At 45.0% G+C, this 27,799-nt stretch overlaps 1 protein-coding gene across 5 annotated transcripts in view; it reads left to right on the top strand.

The window, feature by feature from the left end:
- ERICH3 (glutamate rich 3) overlaps positions 1–27,799 on the top strand; it is a 120,059-nt gene that overhangs the window by 4,176 nt on the left and 88,084 nt on the right. For 3 of the 5 annotated variants that reach the window (XM_053244573.1, XM_053244570.1, XM_053244569.1), the window contains exons 2-3: positions 6,837–6,890; positions 20,307–20,400. In XM_053244573.1, the coding sequence (XP_053100548.1) occupies positions 6,837–6,890; positions 20,307–20,400 (148 nt within the window). Of the gene's footprint in view, positions 1–6,836; positions 6,891–17,757; positions 17,773–20,306; positions 20,401–27,799 lie in introns of those variants that run through there. The other 2 variants (XM_053244575.1, XM_053244571.1) reach the window with 2 other exon arrangements.

The following is a 27,799-nucleotide window of genomic DNA, read 5'->3' as shown; positions in this document are numbered from 1 at the left end:
AGCCGCTCATAGCCGGGTGGCTGGATTGGCCACCCACAAGGCTGCCGGCTCCGTCACGGAGCCAGCAGGGGCTGTGGGGAGCGGGGGCTGCATCACCCCCGTAAGGTCCAAGATGCCCCATGCAAGTGCATGGGGCATCCTGGAGAGACCCCCTGCTTGCAGCCTCCCGGTTGGGGGTCTACTCACGTGTTGCCACGTGCCGTGGCGACACACGAGCAAAAAAACAGGTTAACGGAGTGATTGCTCCGTTAACCTCATTTAAGGGGAGGGGGATTGAATGAGGTTAGCCATGTGGCTCCTGTTGCAGCACACAATCAGCCAAAAGCAGGGTGGGTTCCCTTAGCCTGCTTTTGGGCGATTGTGGGAATAGCCTCATAGTCTCTTATTCTGAAAGTAGTACAGTCTCAGAATGACTTGACAGTGCTATCTTTCTGAACCTGCTGATTAACCTTCAAGGACTTTATCAGAAGTCTCCACCTAAGGAATTGGCTGGTTAGTTCCAATCAGTATTATAGTCGCCTTCATGGTCCTTATTGCCCTTTTAGGATAATCAGGCCATGATGCTGCAATGCAAATAATCAGAATTATTATTCTGGCAATTCTGAAAGGTTCAGTTGTCTTTAAGCAAGTCGAGACTACATATCTCTGACCAAGTCTCCCCTTGAGGCTATTCACACGAGCAGCTGAAACTGGGCTAAGGGAGCCCAGCCTGGTTTCAGCTGTTCATGTGCAGCCATGGGAGCCGTGCCCGCCTAATTGCCTCTCCTTAAATGAGCAGTCAAGCCCATTTTCCCCACAAACCCCCTTATGGTGCTTCACACTGCTTGTGTGAAGCACCTCCTTGTCTCTCCATTTTCTTATGATCCTAGGACCTCTGAGAAGTTTTGCCTCAGACGACATACCATTGCATTGGCTCTACATCTTGGTCACCCATTGTTTTCTCAGATCACCATGTAGTCTCTTGACTAGTCTCTTCCTGGCATTAAACACTACTGTATTTCTTCAGTACCCACCCCCACATCAAACCCTTCTTGCCTTTCCTCAAGCCTTCACTATCTACCCTTTCCTCAGCTTCTTCTGGCTTCTTCTATTACCTACTTGGCAAGCATCTTTCAGCCAGCTGGCTTTTGAGCTCCTGGCCCTTTACAGTCCAGGGTCTCTTCCCAGTCCTCAGTCTGTCCCCCACAGCTGTTATGGTTCCTAGAAACTTTGGGAAGTTAACTTTTGATTCCATCCACACTGGCAATTCTCTTTCCTCTCAGAAGCTGTACTCTAAACATCCTGACTGTTTCCCACAGTTAGAATGTTTAGAATCTACATGCTGCCTTGCTAAACATCTCCATTTGCGCAGGTAAAGGACACACACCCTGAGCTTTGTCCAATTGCTCTCTCACAGTCTGCTTTGGCAGCAAGCTTATGTTCTATAGCCCCCAGCCTCAGACAGCTGCAAAAAGCAGGCTCTTTAAGGAATAAACAGTAACCCATCTGAGTGAGTAAATTAGCTAATCTACCTGGAGTTCTCAGTTTATCACTGAGTTGATATGTCTGAAGTTCATCTGCTTGTAGTTTGTGCATCATTTGGTGGAACTGCTATATTCCATGGCAGCCAGGCAAGAGGTTGTGCATGAGTGGGCTCTTGATAGTTAATTATAAATAACATTTACTTCCCTGTTGAATGTATGCTTGTTCTGTTTGCAAAGGAGAATGAGAAGAGTTTGTCTTTATCACCATCTGGAAATAATGTAAGATTGGCTAGAATATTAAAGCTATTAAACCTGGGAAAGTACTGCCATTCTAGTAGGTTCTCAATGCAGTTTAAGTGTAAAATTGGCAATAAACTGCAATTGTACAATATAAAGCAGAGATTGTAATTCCTAGTGTCTGAGCCTACTGATCAATATCTAGGATTCTTTCAGATTGTTTCTTTGGTGTACTATTGCTGGCGTAATTACACAGTGAACAATTAACCATGAAGATTTTGTTTCTCAAAAATAATGTTAGAGGCTCATGGAAACTGTGTTCAAATTCACTTTCAAATCAATATAAAACAGGGGTAAACACTTGTTACAACAGATCACATTGCTGGGGCTAGAGCTACAGAACCTAATGTACTGTGATGCCAGTAAAGGGCAGATAATGCATTTGGAGCTTGCATTGTAAGTGCTTTAGAACCCGCCAAGGGGACAGGCCTTCACTTTCTAAGTGCACTAACTCAGCATCGTAATCCCACATTGTTGTATGATTAGGCACTGACTGGACTTGGGCATGTGGCCCACTCAGCACAGGCATTCCTGACTGGATGGAACCAAATATCACATGCAGTAATGGGGGGAGGGGGTCAATGGGGCAGAGGAATGATGAGAATGGGTGATGCAAGAAAAGCAGTGGGAAAGGGGGATTGTGAGCCTTGCATAATGCTGATTGGCGTGCTCAGGCTCCTTAGCTGACCAGTTCTCTTCCAGTTGCCTGCTGCGATCTGGCACGAGGGCCTGGTGAATCCTGGAGCACTCCAAGATGGCTTCAGCACAGCTGCAGCCAAGGAGTTGGGTATCTAGCATGCCAGGAAGAGGCTGGTCAAACTACCTATTTTGGGCCAGGGCAGGAGAGTTCCTGGCTGCCACTAACACCTCCGAATTGGTGCAGCAAGAGATTATTTATTTATTTATTTATTTATATTAAGTGATTTAATATACTGCCCAATCCACAGACTCAGGGCAGTGTACAGACAAGAACAGCATCCGAGATTTAAAATTAAAGAGGAAAAGGAAAAGGAAAGCGAGGCGGGGGGGAGGGAAGGGAGAGATAGAGATTTAAAGGGCAAACGCCTGGCAGAAAAGAAACGTCTTCAATAAGATCTTAAAGGCTCAAAGGGAGGAGACAGACCGAATCTGGCGGGGAAGAGCATTTCAAAGTGAAGTATTATGAGCAATAGCCTGCCAGGACAACACCCGCAAGGTGGGCCAGAGGGCCTCGGTATAGCACTTAGCACTTACATTTTATATACCGCTCTATAGCCGAAGCTCTCTAAGCGGTTTGCAATGATTTTAGCATATTGCCCCCAACATTCTGGGTACTCATTTTACCGACCTCGGAGGGATGGAAGGCTGAGTCAACCTTGAGCCCCTGGTCAGGATCGAACTTGTAACCTTCTGGTTACAGGGCGGCAGTTTTACCACTGCGCCACCAGGGGCTCTAGACAGCAAGGAACAATCAGAGAACAGGTGGGCCAGCCACCTGGCAGCAAACAAAGGTGTCCGTGTCTGGGTGGCCACAAACACTGTCATACTAACTCCAAATAACACACTGAGTAGACTGAAATCTGACTGGCCTCTGCTGTGTGACAAACCTGTCCCTGTCCCTTCAGTGCCTAACTCCTCCAGGGGTATGTGATCCCAAAAGAGATTTCAAGTAGAGAAATGGCTGGAGAGGAAAGGGTTAAAGAGCATCGCCCTTGCCAATTGTCCACTTAAACTGGGAGCCCTCTTGGACTGCTTTTGTTTTTGTTTTCAAAGTAAGCATTAACATTGGGAGGAAATTACAGAGGACTGCATAGTTTGTCCCCGAGCATTTTCTGAAGCAGCTATGTGTTGAAGAAGTCATGTGACTGGGCCTGCCCTGACTTGTTGTAGTGGCATGGGAGAAGTATATAAATAAGGACATGGAATTATTGTCTCCTTAAATGGGGTTTAAAAAAACCTGTTTGAAAGTCCTCTTATAGTGAGGGACACTTCAATGCTTGTGACTTGAAGTCTCTGAGAACAATGGCAGGGTTTTCTTTATTATGGCAGTATGGTTCCCAGAGAATTGTCGTTAAGATGACAAGAACAAACCTTGGTATGGACACATTGTCTCAGGGACAGATATGACACCTGCTGTGTACAGAATGAAACCTTCTGGCTTTTGGGTAATGAATTTTTCTGCCTTCAGAGGGGTGACTATAATGATATGTGAAAATCCAAAGCAGCCCTCCTTCAGAATTCGCCTATAAAAGGCCATGCTTGAGTCATGAGCTGGAAAAAGAACAAAGAGCAAAGCTGATGGGTGTCTAGTTTAACGACATAAATGCCTGTATTCTTTTTTCTGAAGAACTTGGGGTTCTGTTACTTGAAGTTCATCACTCATGATGTTTCTCCTCTCCCATCATGATTGCTCCACTTGCATTTTAAAGACACAAGTAGGTGATGGTGGTGGTGGGGAAGTGAATACATGAGTACTATAGAAAAGATCTGTATAAGGCCAACTCACATACTGAGGCTGTTCTCATGCGCAGGCAAAACTGAGCTAAGGAAGCCAAGCCCAGTCTTGTCTGTGTGTAAGAACCACTGGGATCACGCCCGATCCCGGCAGTGCCTCAGCGGCAAACCTGCCTAGGTAGCCACCCACTTAAATGAGGTTAAGGGAGCGAGTGCTTCCTTAGCCCTATTTTGTTAATCATGTGGCAGCCTCTGCTGCTTTCAGCTGATGCTGTGACATTGACCGGTGCTTGCCCATCACTGGGGGAAATCACTCACGCAGTGCATTATGGGAGTTCTGGGTGTTGGGGCAACGCATCTTGGCCCCCGTCCTTCCGCACTGACACAGGCAGTTGCATGTCTGGGCACGCAATCTCTGCGCCCAGCGTGGACGGAGATCGTCTGTGGGGAAGTTAAGCTTTTCAAGGCTTCTTCCTTGCGTGCCCCGGACCCTTTTTCACTGATCATGAGAAAGCGCTCCCTGTTTCTTCACTGTAGGTGGCTGGCATGGTGGGTATGGCCAGCCCCATGAGTGTCTTTTAGCTGTTAGATGACACATGAATTGGGTATTTTTTAGCTCCACTCTCTCTTTTTATTGCAGCTTATATCTTAATGTTGAAAGCAACTCTGGCAAGCTAACACGGCTGCTTTACTTGACAATGTGTTTTATGCTATTTATTTATTCTAGTATTTCTAGGTCACTCCCTCCAATAAAGCTAATAATCACAGTAGCTTAGATTAAAAACATCATCATCAATAATAATAATAATAATAATTTAAAAATTATAAAAGCTAAATGATAAAACACAACAGCTACAACAAGCAAGGCAACCAGTTCAATTCAGGCCAAATGCCTGATTAAACAACAACAACAATAACAAAATCATAAGATCCCTGAAGTGTGCCAGCCATGTGGGCTTCTAGGATGGAGGGGAAGGTCATTTCTCAACCAAAGTGCCACTACTGAAGAGGCCCCATCACATGTGGCATTAGAAATACAAAATGGAGCCCGCATTTTTTGCTCAGTATTGGATGGGGGGAAATTGCCTATTCTGCCATCTGTTTGTCTGCCTGTCCATTTAATTATTTATTAGCTGTTTATTTGCTTACCAATGTAGAAATCAAATGGTAGATTCTCGGATGTTACATCACTTCCCCTGCGATTCTAGGATGTTGCATCACTCTTTGCTGCAATTCTCAGATGTTACATCACTTTTTGCTGTGGTACTTGGATGTGAGTACAATTTCTAGATTACTTTTTAAAGTTCACTAAACATCAATGGATGGAAAGATTTAATTTAAATTAAATACATAGACTGCATTCACACACAACATGGAACTGTGGGTCCAATGGACCTGCAGTTCCACGCCCCCCTCCCCATGCTTTCCTGTCCGAAATCAGATGTACTGAAGAGTTCTCTATCTGCAGTCAGCGAGACTACAGAGAGGAAGGGGAACTGGCTTCCGGGTCTTCCTTTTTGACTGAAGGACAGCCCCGGTAGCAGCTGGAGCGAGGAGGAGCTTCCTCCCTCAACTCTGATAGAAAAGCAACCAGACTGCAGGGCCGTGTGCAGATGTAACACTGGAATCGCAGGACCAGAGGTCCAGGTGGTAAACCTCACAACAAACCGAAGGTACATATAACTGTCGGGGGAGGAAAATCATGGGTCAGTTTTCTGCCATAACTGCAGTTACCCACATTCGGGCATTTAGAAATTGAAACTGGAGGCCACTTCACCTCCAGTTTTGTGTTACATGCGAATGCAACCACAGAGTGCTGCCATTCTTACCTACTTTTGTGCCAAATTCCAGAGCTCCCTGCCCAGCTACTTTTCATATCATCTACTAATATGAAATTTGTGATCATGCACAGGCCTAGTTCTTTGACTGCCTTGGGCCCAAACCATATATTAAATTATATAAACCAAAACCAATCCAAAATTTTAAATTGTTGTAATGTTTTACACTTTTTGTTTTAACTAATGTTTCACTTTCTGTTTTTATTTTGTTGTAAACCACCCAGAGATGCAAGTTTTGGGTGATATAAAAATAAGATAAAATAAGATAAAATAAGATAAAATAAGATAAAATAAGATAAGATAAGATAAAATAAAATAAAATAAAATAAAATAATGGTTTTAAAATAATAACCAGCACTTTGAATTGTGCCTGGGGGAAAAATCAGGATCCAGTGAAGTTTGAACCACAGGGGAATGACATGAGCTATGTGTGGTATCCAAGAGCAGTCTGGCTACAGCATTTTGGGCCAACGTTTTGGTTCATAGTTTCTGAACACTCTTCAGATACAGCCCCATTATAGAGCATGTTGCAAGCGTGGATGTGTGTGAGTAGTCAACGCTTGAACTTTGCATCTTTCTTCTGATGAACTGCTGGCCACAATGCTCATCCACTTTATTTTAGACTGATCTGCTGGGGCCAAAGAGCCCCCCACCCCCAAAAGCTGGAGGTGGTGAAACTTAATTAAGAACAAAGTTGCCTTTAATCTTATTTCCAATTACAAAACGCAGTGATGCCTTCTGATTCTCAAATCCTTTCTGTACATACAGGTACTTACCTTTATTCATGTATTTCTCTTTTTTAAAGGGCATGGGGGAGAAGGAAAGGAGCAGAGATGGCAGCAATTTATTTCCTTGAAAGGTCTGCTTGGGTGTTTATCTAATACTGTGTAACTGATTCTAGAGTGGTATTAGCACACAGCTGAAATGCCACTTCTTGTAACTGATGTTGGATCCATCCATCAGTTACCATAACTACAGGAAGTGGAATGAAGTGTCAGAAACCAAGGACCATATGATAGGGATAAATCAGTGCTGTGACTATACTTGAAAATGTGTGGACCCTGGGTGTATAATTGCACCACCAAGTATGCTTAAATTGTGCCAGGGGGCAAAGGTAGTCTCATGGACACAAAGGCTGGGTGCATCTACCACAGGATTCCAATGGCATTTTGCTTCTCTGATGTGAAAAGGTGGTATTTCAGGTGTTCCAAGGACTCTTTCTTTACAAAATTAGTGGTGGGAATACTCATCTTGTACTCATGACAACTTAAAGACTGTAAGTGGCTCTTCCACACAATCAGGGTTTCTCCTTGCAAGTACAGAGCCTATGTGGGTATACCCCATTTTCACACCTTCTGCTGAATGCATAGAGGGAGGGTCAGTGGGTATGATCTTGCTCCCCTTCCCAAAACATTCAGTGAACATGCCAGGGCTATGGATCAAGTGTATTCAAACCATTCTGTTATGGAAGGACAGTTGGTCTTATGTTAGCAAGCATGAATTGTCTCCTAAGCAGGGTCTGCCCTGATTTGTATTTGAATAGGGGACTACATGTGAGCACTGTAAGATATTCCCCTTAGGGGATGGGGCCTCTCTGGGAAGAGCATCTGCCTGCCTGCATGGAAAAGGTTCCAAGTTCCTTCCCTGGCATCTCCAGATAGGGCTGAGAGAGACTCCTGCCCGTAACCTTGGAGAAGCCACTGCCAGTCTCTGTAGACCAGGGATTCTCAAACTTGGGTCCTCAGGTGTTATTGGACTTCAACTCCCATAATCCCCAGCCTCAGTGGCCTTTGGTTGAGGATTATGGGAGTTGAAGTCCAATAACACCTGAGGACCCAAGTTTGAGAATCACTGGTGTAGACAATACTGAGCTAAATGGACCAATAGTCTGACTCAATGTATTGCAGCTTCCTATTTTGCTATATTCCTAATCCAAAGAAATTAAGTAATCTAATTAAGTTTTAAATCCAAAATTCCTAATCGAAACCCATCATGAGAGTTTATATCTTAAAGAAAAAGCAAATGTACCCTCTAACTTATTGGCATACATATATAAAACTAAGCCTCCCTTGAAATTAAGGTCACATTTTTTATTTTTCCATCCTTTCACCAACCCTACTTTGAACCTGTTTTCCACGTTCCCCCTTAGGCATGATTAACAAGCTTCTGGCAAACAAATAGTGCTCTGTGGGTTGTCAGAAGTAGGTAACATAAGAAGAGTGTTGCTCATTTGTTCTCTTTCCTGCACTGAACACATAATATCTCTACCATAGTTTGCTGTTAGCACCTGGAAACAGGAGCCTGGTTTAAGCTTCCAATAATTTGTGTGCTTTTGAATGAAAGCTACACATTCAATTAAAAGGATGGAAATTATATCTACTGTAATCAGAGGTGCTCTATTAAGTGGCATAGTATTAGAGTTCCTGGGTAGAAAAGGCTCACATATATATCTGAAGTATTGCAGTCTCCCATGAGATATGCTGAGACATCCCATTGCTGTATTTCTAAAAAGAAATTATCTGGAATTTGAGTCTCAGGATGGAAGCCCTTCTTTGTAATCCAAAGAATATGGAGAAGCCGGTAACTGTAATTACTCAGTGGTGAGATAAAAAGCTGCATTTGCACTTAATGCGAAACTGGACATTGCCGAAACCATGGTTATTTTTTCTAACCATCAGTTGCATAGCAAACATTCATCTAACCAGTCTGACAACCTCTGTATTCAGTGCAGGGGAGCCCCTCCCTCTTCCTGGTCTGCTGAAGCCTCATCCCAGAAAGCTCTGTAGTAGGGATATGCATGGAACTGGTTCTGTGCACTCCTGGGAGGACAGGTTTTTTTCTTTAAGGAGCACATGTGCATGCCGTTTGGAAGCATGTTGGCCACTTCCATGGCAATGCTGACCGGGGCGCAGGGAGGGATGCTTCAGTCTCACGCACCCACTTTTTATGAGAGTTCTGGCAGGACTGGCAGGTAGGCAGCGCCTCCCTTGCCTCTTAAAGAAACCCCCCTCCGAACTGACTCAAAGGCTGGTCCACGGAACCAGTTCGGTGCTCCTAGAATGGAATGCTGAACGGTTCCATGCACATTCCTACTCTGTAGTGCTCACCTCGCCAGACTGTGGGCAAGGCGTCAGCATGTCTCCAGGGAATCAGCCATTGGCCACTATCTTCAAGTGAGCATGCCAAGCACGATTGTGCCTTTTTGGAATGGTCCGCCTGTCCTCGGCAGGGAAAGGGCATTTAAATCCCTTTAAATGCCATGCAAGTCCTTCTTATGACAGCAATTGCACCGCAGCCCTTGTAAGAGCCCTGCACAAGCACCATTTCTGGCAGCGGGGGTTTGGAGGGGCACTGCTTTTCTATTACTCAGGAAAGGGAAGGGGACATGATGACTTCCTAAGGGGGATATGTATATGAGGGAGGGACCCCCTCCTCTCCAGGGAAGCCTTTCATGCACTCAAAGGAGATTTTGACATTCCATGTGTCTGGGTGTAGCTGGGTGGGCAGACTGGGGAAACACCGGGACTGGGGACAGATCTTTATTCTCATTCAAATTTCCCATGTTTGAACCAGCATTGTGCTGTATGTAGCTCTGCCCCCGCGGGGAATTGGGGAAGTGGGGAGTCCTGGTTGTTTGACTCCAGTAGAGTGGGGTCACCATTCTGGGCAAAAATAAAGATGGTCATGTTTAAGTCGTTGGACAGGCTAGTAGAGGGCACACTTTGACAGCTTCTTTGCAGCATTTGTCAAGCCAGGGAGAGCTGTTGTCAGGTTACCCATCCCCGCAGCTTGCTTGTATAGAGTAACGAGGCTGAGTGGTATCTGCCATCCCGCCAGCATGTGGGTCTCTATGACCTGACACTCTTGTGAGAGAACAGTCTGTGGGAGAAGGGATATTGTCACACATTATTAGTGATTCTGCCTGACACCCCTGTCCCCACAGATGGTTCTTCTCATGAGTTGTGAAGGGGTATCCCCATGGGTTGACACGCTCATGAGTGAGTGGCCCACTCAGGAACAGCATCCGTCATCGTCATCATCATCGTCATCATCATCCCACCCCCAGCACTGTACTTCCAGTGACTGTTGCTGGTATCTATTTTATGTTTCTTTTTAGATTGTGAGCCCTTTGGGGACAGGGATCTATCTTATTTGTTATTTCTCTGTGTAAACCGCCCTGAGCCATTTTTTGAAGGGCAGTATAGAAATGGAATAATAATAATAATAATAATAATTATTATTATTATTATTATTATTAATAATAATAATAATATATGTCAAATTGCTTCTTTCATTGGCTGCAATGCTGCTCCTGCTGCCCGACCCTTCGCATGAGTAAGCCTAGTAACCCCAACATCATAGTGCAAAAAATAGAGCTGAGCCATTCAAGAATTCCTGGTTGGGGCTGCCCGTTAAACCCAACCCCTGGTATTGCCACCCTGCCATATGTTCGCACCCCAGTGATGTAATAGGGTTGTCCTTTTTATGTCACCACTGCGACTGCCTGTGCTTGTGAGCATACATCTTGATTGCTTCATTTTCAAAGGACATAGTGCCTATCTTTCCATCCCATATCCGTTCTCTCCTGACTGCCAGGAGGGGGGGAACAAGGGACAGAATGGGGAGAGGACATGCCCATTTGACAGGCTTTGAAGCCTGGGATGGGATGTGCTGGCATCCCTGTTGCCAGGTAACTACTTTATTGGATTGGAGACAGAGGGGCAGGGCAAGTGTTCAGAGAAGTGGCCAGTGAGACGCACCACAGGCATGGAGCAGGCGCAATCCCTGGCAGGTCTGGGTCACCCTCTCTATGATTATGGTTCTAGAAATTGCATGGGACTGCGGTTATGGTGGCATCTGAGTTCGGACGTAACAGTGCCAGCAGAAACCCTCAGGTTGCGGCAGTGAAATACACTACAAACCTAAGGTTCAAATTGGAGTTTGATGAGGCAAACTGCAGGTCACTTTTGCTGCAAAATTGCAGTTGCATGCATTCAGATGTTCATAAATTCAAACCTCTGTCCTATGTAACTGTGGTTTTTTGTTACATGCAAATGCAGTCAATGGCTCTCTACACATTCTCTACAGCATGCTTTCCCTTATTATACTCAGGGGTGGCTTGTCTGTGAGGTGAGGTGATGACCTCAGGTGGTGCCCCATACCATGGGGCAATGGGTGTGATATCCTGCCCCCTCTACCACCTATGATTGTTGCCTCACCTGCCTGCTGCCACCACTCTCTGGCTCTTGGTTGCCCCACCACCCTCCTTTTCTGTCCTCACCCACGTCTTGTTGAGATTTCCCCAAAGACATTGTCTCAGTTATTTGTATGGGGCATGCTTCTTTAATTTGAATGTCTCTATGTACTGGCTTGGAGTGGAGTCACAGTATTTGCTGGCCTTTTACTTGCTGCTACTTAATTCAAACGGAGAAGTTATCCCTCTCTCTGCATAAGAGACTGTTAGTCTCTTTATAGTTTTCTTAGCCTGTGTTTTAGTTAGTAAAAAATATCAAACTCTTGTTTCTCAGTTCAAGTTGCTTCTTGTACAGTTCCTTATAGAGGATAATTAATTTCTCGGCAACACTTCTGTTCCAGCCTAGCCCCTGAGGCCAATGTCAGCCCTGCCTCCTTCACCCATGCCATCATTCCCCATCTCCCGACTGCCTTACAGTGTTCCCTCTAAGAGGGATTCCCAGATGTTATTGACTACAACTCCCATAATCCTCAAGCAGAGGCTATTGCAGTTGGGGATGCTGGGAGTTGTAGTCAACAACGTCTGGGAATCTCTCTTAGCAGGGACACTGCTGCCTTACCTTCTGGGCACACCAGGGTTTTAAACTGCAGACCGGTGGTGAGGAAGGCAAAACAGAGCTTCTAGCTTCACTAGCTGAATGTTTATCCTCTCTTTTTCACCCTGCCATATACCTCCCACCTACAGGCTTGTGCACTGCACTTTTGCTCCCAAAATAGAGCACACACAGCACACGAGCCCGGGTTTTGAAGGTGTGCAGGGAAGCGAGTGCGAGAGAAAGCATCCATCTAATGAAGCTAGAAGCTCTGTTTTTGTCTTCCTTACTGCCAATCTGTAGTTTAAAACCCCAGCATGCCAGAAGATAAGGCAGTGGGAGATGGTGTAAAAGAATAGGTAGGCAAGGGAGGTGAATCTTGCCCTGCCCACTGACACTGGTGCCAGCATCAGAGGGTGTGTGGCCAGTGGTGTCTCCTCAAATAGCACCAGTGCTTCAGCTAGCACTTATCATAGTTCTTCCTTTCCATGGTACAGTTAGCATCTTTCCTGCCTGCAATTAAGAGTAGGCTGAAAACATCTTTGCTCATGTATGTTTCTAAATGGTCACTGATCTGCTAGGTGCTCTGATATGTTTATAGTTTATTAATATTTGCCTGCTTCTGTCTCCTCTTAGTGGCTTACATACTACACAGTGCTCCACCAATCGAAGGCTAGCATGCATGTGCTGGTTCTGTACCATTCCAAACCATGCTGCAAGCGAGCTCTCAGAGGCTCCATGGCAACTAAGAACTGTGTCAGCGCTGAAGTGATGCTTCAGTACTTAGTTGCTATGGAGCCTCTGTGTGCTGTTTAGAAGTGTGGACGGGGTTTGGAATGGCATGGGACTAGGGTTTGTGCCCTGCCCTTGGATCAGCAGGGCACTGTGCTGTACATAAGCCATTGTTTATATTATTTTGTGATTGTGTAATTGCTGCTTTAATCTCTTGAATTTAATATTCTTATGTTATTAATTATGTCTTGTGAACTACTTTGAATTCCCATTGAGAAAATAAAGTGGGATATAACTTTTTAAAAATAAACATATTATTGCTTACTGTGTTCTAGGCCTGAGCCTTGTCATTGCAAATGGCTTCTGTTGCTGAGTCCTGCCCGTTGAGCCCTGGGTTAAATAAGTCCTGGCTGTATCAGTGTGCATAAGGAATAGGAGAGTTAGTTGGTGATACATGGTAATGAGGAAACTGGGCACTGGCACGAATCTTTAGCAGCACATGATGCTCAAAGTGGGTTATGCTCACAGAAGTGTTTCTAGTAGCACATACAACTGAACATGTAGTAAAGCTAAAGCTTGTAGACTAGTCCACAGATTTCACACCTTCCAAGCACATAGCATGTCCACAATTGGAAGCTACACAGGATTCTGTTGTATTCTATCCAGTATCTTTTATGTTTTGTTGTTTAGAAGTTTGTCCCAGTGGAGATTCTGTAGAGGGTAGAGTCAGAAAGAAAAAAGGAGGGAAAGGAGAAGGAGAAAATGGAGTTGTTTTAGAGTAAGCTCTTAGTTAAATCCATTTAAGATTACTTTGTACTTGTGAGGGAAGCAGCTATGACATTTGGTGATGAGATTTTGAACCAGCTAAATGTATGAGCCTGTGAATGTCCCTGCAACTTCATTTTATTGCATTACTGGGCCTACATTCCTGAACTGCTTTCTACTCTTGCTGTTGCTGGTGGTTTCTCCAGCTTCCTGGCCCGCACTGCCCCTGAATGTACTCTTTCCTTATCCGTTCTGGACTCTGTTGTTCACTGGATGCCCACTGCTCATATCCCATCACCACATTTTTTCTTGTCCACCCCAGGAGAACCTGCTCTTCCCGGGAAACAATGGAGGTCCTATTTCTGCAATTACCTCCTCACTATACCTCTCCCTGATTTTATTCAAGCAAAGCAGAAGTCTTTATTTCTTCACTGCCTGAGTCCTGAAGGCCAAATAATATATCGTTATTTGCCCTTTCCTTCCAGCTTGCAATGGGATGCCAATTCATATGAAGCTGCTCTTCAAGCCTTATATGATCATTTCAAACCTACTTTGAATGTGATTGTGGAATGTTACAAGTCCTATTCTAGATTCCAATTGTCTGGTTAATCTATAAATCAGTATGTCACAGCACTGCATGCTTTAAGTGTAACCTGAGAGTTTGCCAGTTTTACTAATGAACTGATCTGGGATCAGGTTGTTATGGAAAAAACACGCCGCTCCGAATTATGTGAAAAACTGCTATTGGAGCAAAACTTACCTTGGATAAAGTTATAGAGATGACTATCAGGGTGGAAAATACTTTTCACTGTGTCAAATCACTCTCTTTGGTACTCCAAAACCAACCTCCTGAAATCTAGGATGTTCAGTCTAAATCCTTCCAAGCCCCATCTACTCATATGGCACTGCCACCCAAAAATGGCAGCACAAGAAAGGAGGTGCTACCACTGCTACCGATGTGGAGACTCTGCCCTCAATGCCAGTGTTGTTCACTGTCTTGCACAGAAGGTCACTTGCAACAGGTCACTTGCAGGTCACTTGCAAGAAAAGGGGACATTTTGCTAAGGTTTGTAAGTCTGCTGTCTACTCCATTACTGATTCACTATATGATAAGAATGAGGCAGATGAACCATTTCTTGACAGCATTTTAAGTGTGACATAATCAGAGCCTGCTTCTCCACATTGTCAAGTAAAGCTTAATGGCCATCAAGTATGGATGCTGGCTGATTCTGGTTCTCTTTACACTATCATTTCCCATCTACTTTACATGAAACTCTTTACTACACCAAAACTGCACCTGCAGCCTTCAGATATGCACCCATGGGGATATGGAGGTTCCCATATTGCCATAAATGGATACTTCACTGCTGTACTGGAATACAAAGGATGTACTGCAGAAGGGAAAGTGAATGTGTCACCAAAAGGAGTCTCAATATTGGGCTGGAAACATCAGAAAGATCTACAGATTTTGTTTGACCCAAATAGCATGGAACCCATATTAGCATATGTATGCTCCAACATATGTGATTTCTCAGACATTTTTGTTGATACTCCTAGCACTGCCATACTTTTCAAACATAAAATTCAGATGAAGTCAAATGCAATTCCTGTACAACACAAAGTGAGGAACATATCCATAGCATTGTGCCAGCCACTTAGAGAGGAGCTCTTAAGACAGCATGCTGACATCATAGAGCCTATTGATTCATCAGAATGGGTCTCTCCCATTGTGAGGAAATCAAATGATTCACTTTGTGCATAGATTTAAGAGATGTGAACTCCTACATGGTAGTATATTGTCATCTATTACCCAATATCAATGAAATGCTGCTTACTCTGAAGGAGGCCTCAGTGTTCACAACTTTGGACTTATCTTCGGTCTATCTGTTCAGAAGTTCTCGCAAATATACAGCCTTCCTTACCTGAGAGGGTCTGCTTGCCCTTTGGATTTGCGTGTTTGGTATTTCAAAGAATGATGCATGCAGTTTTTGGGACAAAGGACGGCATTACTTACTTTCATGATGACGTGTTTGTGTATGGCAAAATCATGGAGGAGCATGATGCAAAACTGACAGAAGTCTTATGAAAACTACGACAACACAGACTTACTATCTCTGCAGAGAAATATCAGGTATGCACACACTTGGTGATGTACTTGGGACACACAGTATCTCAGAGTGGCATACATTCCAAAACAGACTTGTTGAAAGCTATTCGGGAAGCACCAGAGCCACAAAACAAAGATGCACTTCACTCACTTTTAGGACCCCGTATTACTCTAAATTTGCTAGACAATTTGCCTCCAAAGTTGCTCCTTTGTGTCTTCTTTTTTAAAAGCATGTAGCATTTAACTGGCATGCATCCTGTAAGGCTGGTTTTCAGACTATCAAATCAGTCATTGTTGAACCCCACTACTTTTGCTTCTTTTGACACCAACAGACACAATGTTGATGCTTCTGAATATGGTTTGGGTGCAGTCTTGACCCAGCAAAAAGGGGACAGGGAAGTTACAGTTGCTTTTGCTTCTAGGATGCTTACTGCATCAGAGAAGATGTATTCTGCCATTGGGGGGAAAAAGTTCTAGCATATTTCTGTGCAGTGAGGCACTTCAGGACTTACTTGTGGGGCAGAAAATTCACTTTACAGTCAGACCTTAAACTCTTATCTGCTTTATTTATTACTCAGGGATCAAGTTGAGCAACCCCAAGAACAGCCTAATGGATCAGACTTATGGATTATGATTTTCAGATCTATGATCTTCAAGATCTTCAGAATAAACTGCAGATTGTTTATCTTTACCCCCTTCCAGGCCAAGAAAAGATCCCAGAAGATGAGGATGAAGGAGTTTTGCACAAATAGTTTTGCACAAATTGCACAAATAGTTTCATCCACTCATGGAGTGATCACGTCTTCTGAATGGAAAGCTGCCCCCAGTGCTGATCAAGTGCTTACTGAACGTAAACCTTACATAACTAATGGATGTCCATGCAAAAACAAGGTACTGGAACATCTTCAACCATACATGCACATAGCAAGTGAGCTGTCTCTTTTCAATTAGCTGGTGCTGAGGACTGATAGTTTGGTTGTGCCAATGTCCTTACAAGCAAAAGTGATCAAAATTGCCCATGAAGGTCACCTGGGCATGAGCTTGAATAAAAGATGAATCAGAGAATGTTTTTGGTGGCCAGGTATAGACAAACACATTGAAGATGTGATCAGGAACTTTATGAATTTTGTGGAATCTGACAAATTGCTGGAGAATTTTCTACTCTCTTGACTCCAGTAAAGTATCCCAATGTTCCCTGGATAAAAAACATGCTCTAGATATAATGAAGCCTTTTGATAACCAACCCACAAATCAAAGATTTGTTATGGTGATGGTGGCTTACAATTCCAAGTGGCCAGAAGTTTCATTTGTTGATAAGATTACTACAAACAAGGTGATCCAATTCATGGCTGCAGGTTTTGCGAGAGAAGGCCTCTCTAAAAAACTAGTGATTGACAATGGGACACAGCTCACCTCATTTGAAGTGCAGCAATATTTGCATAACCATGGGATAAAACACAAGACTATTTTCTTGTAACATCCTTGAGGGAATGGCTTAGTGTAAAGAATGAACAGATCAGTGAAAGAAAGTTTACAACTGGCTACTACGCAACAACAATCCAGGAAAGAGGCAATCCGTGAAACTATTTACTTATCAGACTACTCCTCATTCCACTACGGGAAATCACCTTTTGAATTATGAGAGGATGCAAAGCTACCACCAAACTTACACAATGGCAACAATTGATAGGGCTTTCCATGACATCTCTCTCTGAGGATGCAGAGATTTGTGATTGGACAAGGGAGAAACAACAAAAATACAAACTGTATGTGGTGCGAAACAGCAAACATTTCAGGTGGCAGACTTTGTTAGAGTACAGCTGCCTTATAAAGTGAGGGGTGTTTCTGATATTCAGGACCAAAGCAAATAATTGAAATCTGAGGAGATTCTGTCATTTTGGATGATGGAAAGAAATGGAACAGTTCAAGATTTTTCAGCATTTATACCATGAAAAAAGAGGAAAGGGAGTCTAGGCTCAAAAGAGGAACTGGAGAGGGCTTTGATCTTGACTCCAGTTTTGACCTCACAGAGGATGCTGATGAAAGTGATGGACAATCCTCTTTACCAGAAAGAACATTGTTAACAGCTCCTGTGCCAGAGAACCCAAGAATTAGGAGAAGTGTGTGTGATAGGGATGTGTTCAAAACATGATTCAGCATCCTAATCACAGCACAATCTGCCCCTGTATGATGCTGGCATGCACATGGTCACTGCACATGGCAGCATCATGCAGGGGCAGCTGGGAGATGCCCCACTGATGTGCAACCATAGCTGAGGGGAGCACCATGATTATGGAAGTGGTGGCGAGCGGAGGAGGAGCAGGCACGGACCTGCTCTTCTCTTGTTAAAGGTGTGGTGTGTGCCCTCAGTTTTAAAGAGATTGTGCTGCGATTCAGACCCCTGCTAACTGGGCAAAGAGGCACCTTTTACCGTGGTGATTCTCTTTATTTAGCAGGAGGAGAGTAACTGGCCCTATCCATCCCCAGCACAGTACTTCCAGTGACTGTTGCTGGTGTCTATCTTATGTTTCTTTTTAGAATGTGAGCCCTTTGGGGACAGGGTTCCATCTTATTTGTTTGTTATTTCTCTGTATAAACCATTTTTGGAAGGGCGATGTAGAAATCAAATTAATAATAACAATTCCAAGCACATCCCTAGAGTGTGACAGCAGATTACCTAAAAGACTTCAAGACTTTGTAACTGAATTTTAAATCAATTCAATTATGGTTGTTATAAAGGGGAGGAATGTGTTGTATTCTATCCAGTATCTTGTGTGTTTTGTTGTTTAGAAGTTTGTCCCAGTGGGGATCCTGTAGAGAGTGTGGTGGCGTGGGGTGAGTCAGAAAGAAAAAGGGAGGGGAAGGAGAAAATGGAGTTGTTTCTGTATAAACTCTTAGTCAAAGCTATATAAGATTACTTTGTGTTTGTGAGAAAAGCAGCTATAAAACATTCCAGGGCAGCTGGATCTGCCTCATTCTTATGAAAGGTGAGGAATGCTTCCCATGCACAAAGCCTGTGAATACTGAACTTTTCCTAAATCCAAAGAAAATGAGGTATATGTGTGGACATCAGTGTGCACATCGAGTGGAGTACATACACACTGTATGGAGTACATTGGAGCATAATGTGCACTTTGGAACAAACCCATTGCATGCACTAGAGCTGCTAGATTGGCCAACTTGGAATCACCTGACCTGGACAACAGCTATTAGCCCATGGACATGTATGTTGGGAATATAGGTTAAATCAAAACTGTCCAGACCAGAATGTTTGGATAGGGGTGAGCAGGTGAATAACAAGGCTCAGAAGTAAAGAGCCATCTCTGCACTCACATACAGTACAATGCGCTGCCCATGGAAGGACTGGATGTACATGCTGTCTCCATCCTCAAATCCCACACTTGCATCAAGCAAACTTTCAGAGTATCTGTGTTTTGTATGAATTGTGCAGTTGCTGCAGCAATAAGCCTCCCATTGAGTCTCTGATGCGTGGCACCCTGCACTGTATGTAAGCCACTAACAGGTATCAAATGGAGTATAAGGGTTCTGAGGTTCTTCTCCAATGGAACTTGGGGCCAAAAGAAACAATATACCTGTTACACTGTTTGAGCCTATAAAGCTAGATTTTTCAAATGTAGATATAGCTGCATGGGTCCCTAATCCAGAATAGGACCATGACTTGGGGAGGGGAGGACTTTGACCCTTCCCCTCTATAGTTCCAATCTGCATCAAACCCTCCTGGGGCTGCTATTTGGCAAGGGAGAGAAGTGCCCATTGGCACCAGTACTCTGTTGAGTATCACAACCCTATCCCTGGCTTTTCAAATATGTGCTCTTTTAATCCTCTGATACAGTTGGGCATTTGCTAAGGGGAGGCTATTTGCCATTGAAATGAAATTAAAGTGGGTCGGCAGCTAGGGTTGCTCTGTCCCTGTGATGTCTGAGGTTAGTTATGTTTTAACTTGTTATCTGGGCCATGAAATATTGAGAAGGAAGTAAACATACTAGGCTAAGTTTGCTCCCTCCGGTCTCTATTCATGCAACACACTAGTGACAGGAGATACTATAAATCAATACTCAGCATAATTGCTGTAATCTGGCAGTTTCAGATGCAAATGCAAACAACAGGATAAAGCAGGTAACATAAAACAGTTGCTATAGCACCAGTGTTTAATCACCAGGCATAACACGGCAAAGGAAATTGCCTGCTTAAAGTTTAATTTATCTGGTGTAGGCTACCTGTGGGATTTTTGTGAAACCAAAAATAAACTTCCTGTAAGTCTCATGCCTTTGTCATGTTTTTCTGAAGAGAATATTTTTATTCCTCCTCTCTCACCAGGAGAGCTCTTTTGTGTACCATAACTCAATAACCTCATAGCAAGTCAATCTGTTTAAAAGTGATAGGATTATTGCGCAGTAGGAGAACAGAGAAAAATGGCTAATGGCATGTATCATTTTATTTAGGATCTGCAGAGGTGTAGGTTTCCTTGGCTTACCTGGTATCTAAGAGGCAGTTAAACTCACCCCTTCCATATTTTTACCAAAGCAAATAGATAAAGTACCAACACCGGCCATGCATCTTTAAAGTAACACTCTCGATTGCCCTGAGTGAGCTCTGGCTCTCTGATACATGTACACAGGAGTTTAGGACACATACCTGTCACTCTCATTTGAGTGGCAGGTATGTATCCTAAATCCAATTGTGCATTTGTTGTGGGAAATACTGCTGTACCCAAGACACAGACACAATTGCCAGAGAAAAATGAAAAGCCACCTTAGTCCTGAAAATAGCAGCTTCGCTATTGATGTTGTTAGGATTCCATGTCTTTTCCAAAAGCATTCTCTCATTTCTTATGACATTCTTATAGAGACTCTATTGGTTTCAGATCCCTTGCAAACTACAACAGCCTAACAGACAAGCACTTGGCGGGCTACTTCAGCAACACCAGGATAAGACGTCATCTTCAGAAATCAGGGCTGGTAGGTATCAGTGGCAGCAGCGGCTTCTTGGGGCTGGGGGAGGGGGGAAGGTGGAGGGGAGGAAACGAAACCAGGGTTAACCATAGGTGGGGCTAATAGTAGGCAGGTCTAACCCTAAGTTAAAAAGAAGTGAATCACCAGCCCATGGCTTTCTTCATTTGTAAAGCTGTTTGCCTGTCTCAATCAAAACAGAGTACTAAATTCACTCATGGGTTGGCTGTGACTAAAGGAATCCTGCCCTTAGAGTGGTTCATGGTGGGTGTCAGTGTGTAGCAATGCCCCCCCTCTCAAGTTCCCATGCCTCTCCTTCCCCTCAGTAGCTCAACAGCATTGCCTCCATTTCTCCCCCTCCTTGCAATCTCAACCCTCTCCTCCCCACCCCATGAAGGACTAGGCAGGCGCAGAGCCAGCCGAGCGGTGGCCTGCATCCAGCCCCGCTTGGTGGCCCGTTCCGTATTTGCCCATGTGCGTGATGTGTGTGTGTGATGATCCAGAGGAGCCCAGAGCGAACTCCCCGCTCCCATGCCCAGGCTGCAGAGAGCCCAGGCAAACTATCTGCTAGATATTTCAGGCAGCGTAGACTGCCCAATAGAAAGTTTTTCCCTTCCTCTCCCTCTCTGGAGGGAGAGAAAGGGGAAAACGTCCTATCAGGCAGCTGGTGCTGCCTGAAATGACGTGCTGAGAGCTCTTCGGGCTCTCGGCAGCCCAGGCCATGCCCCCTTTGCATGTGACATCACACGCAAAGGGGGTGTGGCCTGGGCTGCCGAGCGCCCGAATGAGCTCTTAGTCTCAGCTGGTCATTTCAGGCAGCGTTGGCTGCCTGATAGGATGTTTCCCCTCTTCTCTCCCTCCAGAGAGGGAGAGGAAGGGGAAAAATTTTCTATCGGGCAGTCTGTGCTGCCTGAAATAACTAGCAAATAGTTCGCCCGGGCTCTCCGCAGCCCGGGCATGGGAGGGGGGAGTTTGCTCTGGGCTCCTCTGGAGCCCGAGCCACGGGGCTTTGGTGGCTCTTTCCATTGGCAGCCCGGGTTCTTTGAACCCGTTTGCCCAATGGTGGCTCCGCCCTTGGGACTAGGGTAAGAAGATGAACTTAGTGAGGGAAGGGACGGTTTTGAATCTTGAGTGTCTATTTGCAGGTAGCACTTGCTTACACATGTTTCACACTGCTTGAAAATACCACAATGCATTTGGCCACACAGAGATCCCACTAGTTTCTTTTCTTCTCACACATATGGAGCCCTTTCTCATGATCCGTGAGAAGGGCTCAAAGGGGCAAGGGGAGGAAGCCTCAAAAAGTTTGCCTTTCCCACAAACAATCCTCTTCTTGTTGCTGGGTGGCCGGATCAGCCGCCCAGACAATTTCTGGCTTCTGCTGGGAGCGCTGATGGTTGGAGTGCCGGGATGTGTCGCCCCGTGTTGCCTTGCCCTGGAACTCCCATAATGCAGTTATGGGGATCCCCCTCTCCATTATGGGGATCCCCCCTCCCCTTCCTAGAAAGAAAGCAAACCTTCTTTCTCCCTTTCTCACAATATAAACATTTCTGGGATATGTCTTTGGGCTGCATTCCTATGCACACAGCAGTTACTTGGGAGTAAGCCCTAATGAGCTCATTAAGGCTTCACTGGGAATAAGCTGTATGGAATTGGCTGCAATTCTATGCAACATTTACGTGAAAGAATCTTTGATCAGATTTGAAAATTAAGCCATATAGATCACAAACCTGTCCAAACCACTTATGCTGAGTTCTCCTTTCTATATTATTACCACTCACCCCTCACCCCCAAGGATAATACACAAAATAACCAACCAATAGCAGATGCACTCTTACCCCTGGACTTTGGGGCCAAAGTCCAAGGCCTTCACAGCCCCTGGAGGCCCCCAAATCCTTTTACGTCTGTCCCGGGTGGTATTGTTGACCGGTGGAGCATGATGGTGCTTAATTTGCAGGGGAGGGAAGGCTTCCAAAGGCCTTTAGGTCCAGGCTCCAAAATTACCTAGGTGCACCTCTGACCAACAGTAAACAAGAACTGCTATAAGGACTGTAGAGTGGTAGGGCTACTTGACTGTTTTGGACTGGCCTGGTTTCCAAGTTGTGCCAGTTCCCATCCCCACCCTCCCAGTTTGTTTGCCCTCCCATTGTCCACCTCTTCACAGCGGTGTGGCTTCGCTCGCCGGCCATCCACCTCCTCACAGCAGAGGGGTTTTGCCCGCTGGCCAGCTGCCTCCACACGGCAGTGGGACTTCGCCCGGCAACCCCCTTATCACAGTGGCGGGGCTTTGCCCACTGGCTGGCCGCCTCCTCACAGTGGCAGGGCTTCGATGGTGGCAACTTCCTCAGTCAGATCCAACTGCCTCACAGCCAACTGACCAACCCGCCCAGCCACCAAACTCCTTGCTGCTTCCCAAAGCGGCCAACCGCCAGCCACCCCCAACCACCCAACTCTTTGCCGCTTCCCAAAGCGGCCAAAATCCTCTCTGTCAGCCACCTCCTGTCTTGGTCCTGCCCAAAGCCTGGAACTCTGGTGAGTGGTGCTGCCACTTTCGTGAGAGTTCCAGCACATCCTCACACATCCCAAGCAGCACATCTTGGAGAATTAATTATCTAGATTTCTGCATTAAAGACATACACATTTCAAACAGGATAAGTTTGAAGCTGTTGAATTAGTCATTTCAGTTAAAATGCCTTGTTTTATTAGGGAGCTATAACCTTGCTTCCTCTCTTTCACCCTCAAGAAAGGTGAGAGAGTGAGAGACAGACAAAGAAGCTAGCACGAGGCTTTGCTCAAGTCCCAAAGAGGAAAGGTTAAGGGCTGCTTGCTAGTTAGTAAAAGAACTACCAAGAGGAGGGCCAGTCCACCATACCCCGCACTTCCCCTCTCATTCTGTAGATCTCTGAATTTTGCCCAGATTTGCTAGTGGCATTTTAAAAATTGAAAGGAAAGAACTCCTACCATATGCTGAAAAAATCCAGTGCCTCCTGAGGGCTTGGTTGGGGAACTGCGAAAAGTCCTCTGGCTTACCTCTGGAGAAGGGGAGGCTGGAGAAAGGTAGCCAAGGTTCCTACCTGTTCTGAAATCCATTTGCTTGTAGACTAAGTGATCCAATTTTTCATACAAATCTCCAGAGAGTCTGCTCAGCTTGACTAGAAGTACCCTGGGAAATCAAATGACTGGCCTGGCCTTGTTTGCTGGCTATTGGCCAGAATAGCTGCCTGTAAGCTATTCTGACTTCTGACTGTTTAGGGGCTGGGCCACCCCCTGCCCACACTTGTGAGGGGCAGGGGAGAGAAGAGAAAGACACATCTTGATAGGTGCTGAGGTGCTAAATATGCAGTTTGAGTAGTGACCAAGCATGGTAATTACTTCATTTGGGGGCAATGGATCCCACTGAACACCTTAAGAGGGAGGAAATGGCTCTCTCTTAGGGTGTTTAGTGGGATTCCTTTACAAAGGAATTTAGAAAAAAGACCAAGAGCCAGTGCCATCTAATGGGCAAGCTGTGAAAATGCAAAAGCAACATTCAAGCAAGACACACACACACACACACACACACACGGGAGGAAGAGATTGTACAGGTATGTTTGGTGAGAGAATGTGGGGCTGGCAAGTGCTGTTGGGGGCAACACCCCCTCTGCCCCAAATGAGGAGTTTTCTCCGGTAGGTATGCAAATCTTTCTTTTTAGTTTCTCAGTTTAATACTTACATTTCATTCTGCCTTTCTTCCAGAGTGACACACACAATTCTTCCCCATTAGTCACTCCTTTTATCCTTGCCCCAATTGTGAGGTACTAACCTGAAGCTGAGGGATAATGACAGGTCCAATGTTATCTTCATGGCTGAGTGGGTATCTGAAATTTGAACCCAGGTTTCCATAATCCTAACCAGGGGCCAAACAGTGATAATTTTACTGTTGTGTTTTGTTTTCTAGTAAATAGTAATAATCATCACCATGACATTTTTTTTAACCTTTTGAGATTATTTTACTTGGTAAACTACTCAGTACTTCAAAATGGACTTGCAACATTAAACGAGCATAGCAACAATATTTGTGGATGCCAGGCTATAACTAGTAAGGTATGGCAATTTAATTTTTATCTCTTTTTTCACAACTGTCATTACTCATTGTGACAGCATTCATTTTGAATAAATTAAAGTGGCACTATTATCTGCTATTGAATAGGTAGTAAGGCTGTAATCCTGTGCATATTTTCTGAGGAATGAGTACATTTGTACTCAATAGGATTTATTTCTTTTTAAAATAATTGTATTATTATAAAACAACCGGCCTCCAAAAAATCAATTAGCCTACTTAAGGCCAATTTGCAAGTATGCAATGCAAGGTAGTGTTGTCACTTATAATTCAAAGTGAAAACTTCACTGCCTATGTTTTTAGCCCACAGAAGAATTCCACCGTAAAAGAGGCCCCAAGTTTTTTTTAATAGTATGTCACTTACAGTAAGTTCTCCATCCCATAATTGCTATTTCATTGTTAACGTGTACATTAATATAATGTACCAGTTCTTTTCAAAGTAATATTTTCATAGCTGATAAATGATCCCATGTTCAGAATTTGGCCATGAATGTTCTAAGTGCAGTACCACCCAGAGACTAAGTTTGGGGTGGTAGACAAATACATAAGATAGACACCAGCAACAGTCACTGGAGGTACTGTGCTGGGGGTGGATAGGGCCAGCTATTCTCCCCCTGCCAAATAAAAGAGAATCACCACATTAAAAGGTGCCTCTTTGCCAAGTTAGCAGGGGTGTATGATGAATGTTTTATTTTATCCATTTGTGTGAATTTGTTTACGAACACCTTTTAAACTCTTCAAATACAAAAATATTTAAAAATACATTTTTCTCCTCAGATAGAGGAATTCATTTTATAGAGTTTCATTGCAGGCAAAAGTGTTTGCATTATTCTGCGTGAAATGCATATAAGCCAGTTCAGAACTGGTTCAATGTGTTTAAGCCAGTTACTAAACCAGTTTTTAAAATTATGTCTAAACCAGAACTGAACCAGAGGGTTAACAATACTGATGAACCAGAACCAGAACTGAATCCAAATGTTTAATGATTGACTCCTTGGGCCAAATTTTTGTGCCATTTTACCAGGTATTCTTGCAGATCTTTTACACTTCCAACAACAATTATTCACTTTCAAAAATATCTTTGGTAAACTTACAGGAGTATAATGCCAGGTGTTAGCATGATAAAACAATGCACTTTTAGTCCATCCAGTATCTAATGCACATTTACTCAGAGTAAACATGCATGGACTGGGCGGTGCAGGTACCCTCACAAGTGTGGCAGGAATGCCTTTTCATCCAGGATTGTTATTAGTCACTTGACTGATAATTGTGGGCAGATAAAATTGCCTTCATGTAGCTAGGTGAGTTTCTACTACTGCAAGCCAGGAGGAGCAGCCTGGGTGAGTGGATCAGGTGGTGGTCAACTATCATGTGAATCATGATTGTCAAGGCATGGATTGCATCAGCTTGCGCCTCCAGACTAGTGTTGCTACTGCCTAATTTGTTTTCATGGGAAGTTTTGCATGAGATCACTGTAGTGCACAGCACAACAGCTCTTGCGCGTCTCCCCTATTTTTAGTGCAACCTGCTCATTCTGCAAGTGTACCATTGCTCTGAATCTCAGCCAGTCAGCATACTTTTAGACCATGGTTTTATTAACTTGTGGTTGTGGACCTTAGAAATGGACTCCACTTAATGAATATCTCGTGCTACTGTTCATAAGGCCTGTAGTCCTTTAACTACCTAAAGCTGTAGCACAGAAGAATGGCTCCTGTGTTAAGCACTAAAAACAGGGCCAAAGTCCAGGGCCTCCACTCCCCCTGCCCCCCCCCATCCTCCTTAATTTGTCCTGGGTGGTGTAGTTTGTGCCATCAAGAACCTACGTGTTAAAAAATGATGCTTAACTTTCAGTGGGGGGGGGGGCCTCCAAATACCTTTAGGTCTAGGCTCCAAAATTAAGTGGAGAGCCAGCGTGGTATAGTGGTTAGAGTGCTAGACTAGGACTGGGGAGACCCGAGTTCAAATCCCCATTCAGCCATGAAACTACCTGGGTGACTCTGGGCCAGTCACTTTTCTCTCAGCCTAACCTACTTCACAGGGTTGTTGTGAGGAGAAACTCAAGTATGTAGTACACCGCTCTGGGCTCCTTGGAGGAAGGGCGGGATATAAAATGTAAAATAAAATAATAATAATAATAATAAGTAGGTGCACCTCTACCTGCACTTTATGGAAGGGGGGTTCTTTTGCCCTTTAATGTTGATTTTGTTTGTTCGTTCGTTCCTTCCTTCCTTCCTCTAGACAACTGATACTGCCTTTTGACAAAAACCTGAACTATAAAATTAGATGAGATAAAAACTGTAGGTGAAGGACTGTACTGTGATCATGCCTGCTGGAAGAGCAGCATTTCTTAATACTGAGGCTGAGTTGTCTCCCATTATGTTTCCCTTAAATTTTTGTCACCCTTGTTCATCCTTGATGTATTTCTCATCCTCTTGTTTGAAGTCATGCTAATCCCATACTGGACAGATTCTGTTTTCCAGCAAATTCTGTTACATGACCATTGTTTAACTTGATGCCTTCCTTTTTATGCAAAGCAACCTAATAAAACAATGGGGAATGCAAAGTCCTCCTTCAGAGTGAGACATTTCAGTGTATTTGCTCAGACTGAACTGCTTCGGAAAGTGGTCTCTGAGACAGGGGCGTAACGATAGGGGGGAGCAGGCAGGGCACGTGCCCTGGGTGCCACCTCGGTGGGTCACGTGGGGGGGGCGCCAAAAAGTGCCACGACCCCCCGATCCCCCCTGGATCGCATGGCGGTGGCGGCGGATCGTTGTGTGCCCCTGGGATTGTGGCGGTGAGCGTGGCGGTGGCGGGCAGCGGCGGATCGCGCGGCGGTGGCAGGAGAGAGCGCAGCAGTGGCGGGCGGCGGCGGATCGCCGAGTGCAGCAGAGCAACGCCGAGGCCTGCCGTCTGGCCCGGCGTCGCTTCCCAACTGCACAGGCGCGCCGGGCCAGATGGCAGGCCTCGGCGTCGTTCTGCTGCACTCGGCGATCCGCCGCCGCCCGCCACTGCTGCGCTCACTCCTGCCACCGCCGCGCGATCCGCCGCTGCCCGCCACCGCCGCGCTCACCGCCACAAGGGGCACACAATGACGATCCGCCGCCGCCCGCCACCGCCGCGCGATCTGCCGCCGCCCGCCACCGCCGCGCTCACTCCGGAGTCCGGCCAGGGTGCAGGTATGTGGGGGTGGGAGGAGGGTGCAATTTCAGGGGCAGAGCTTGTCCTGGGTGCCGTTTTCCACAGCTACGCCTCTGCTCTGAGAGGAAGCTGTGCAAGTGTTCCTGCCCAGCAGGGGCAGTCTGTAGCTTC

Source organism: Hemicordylus capensis, chromosome 4, assembly GCF_027244095.1.
Source record: "Hemicordylus capensis ecotype Gifberg chromosome 4, rHemCap1.1.pri, whole genome shotgun sequence".
NCBI lineage: Eukaryota > Metazoa > Chordata > Lepidosauria > Squamata > Cordylidae > Hemicordylus > Hemicordylus capensis.
This window is presented reverse-complemented; position numbering and strand designations above follow the sequence as displayed.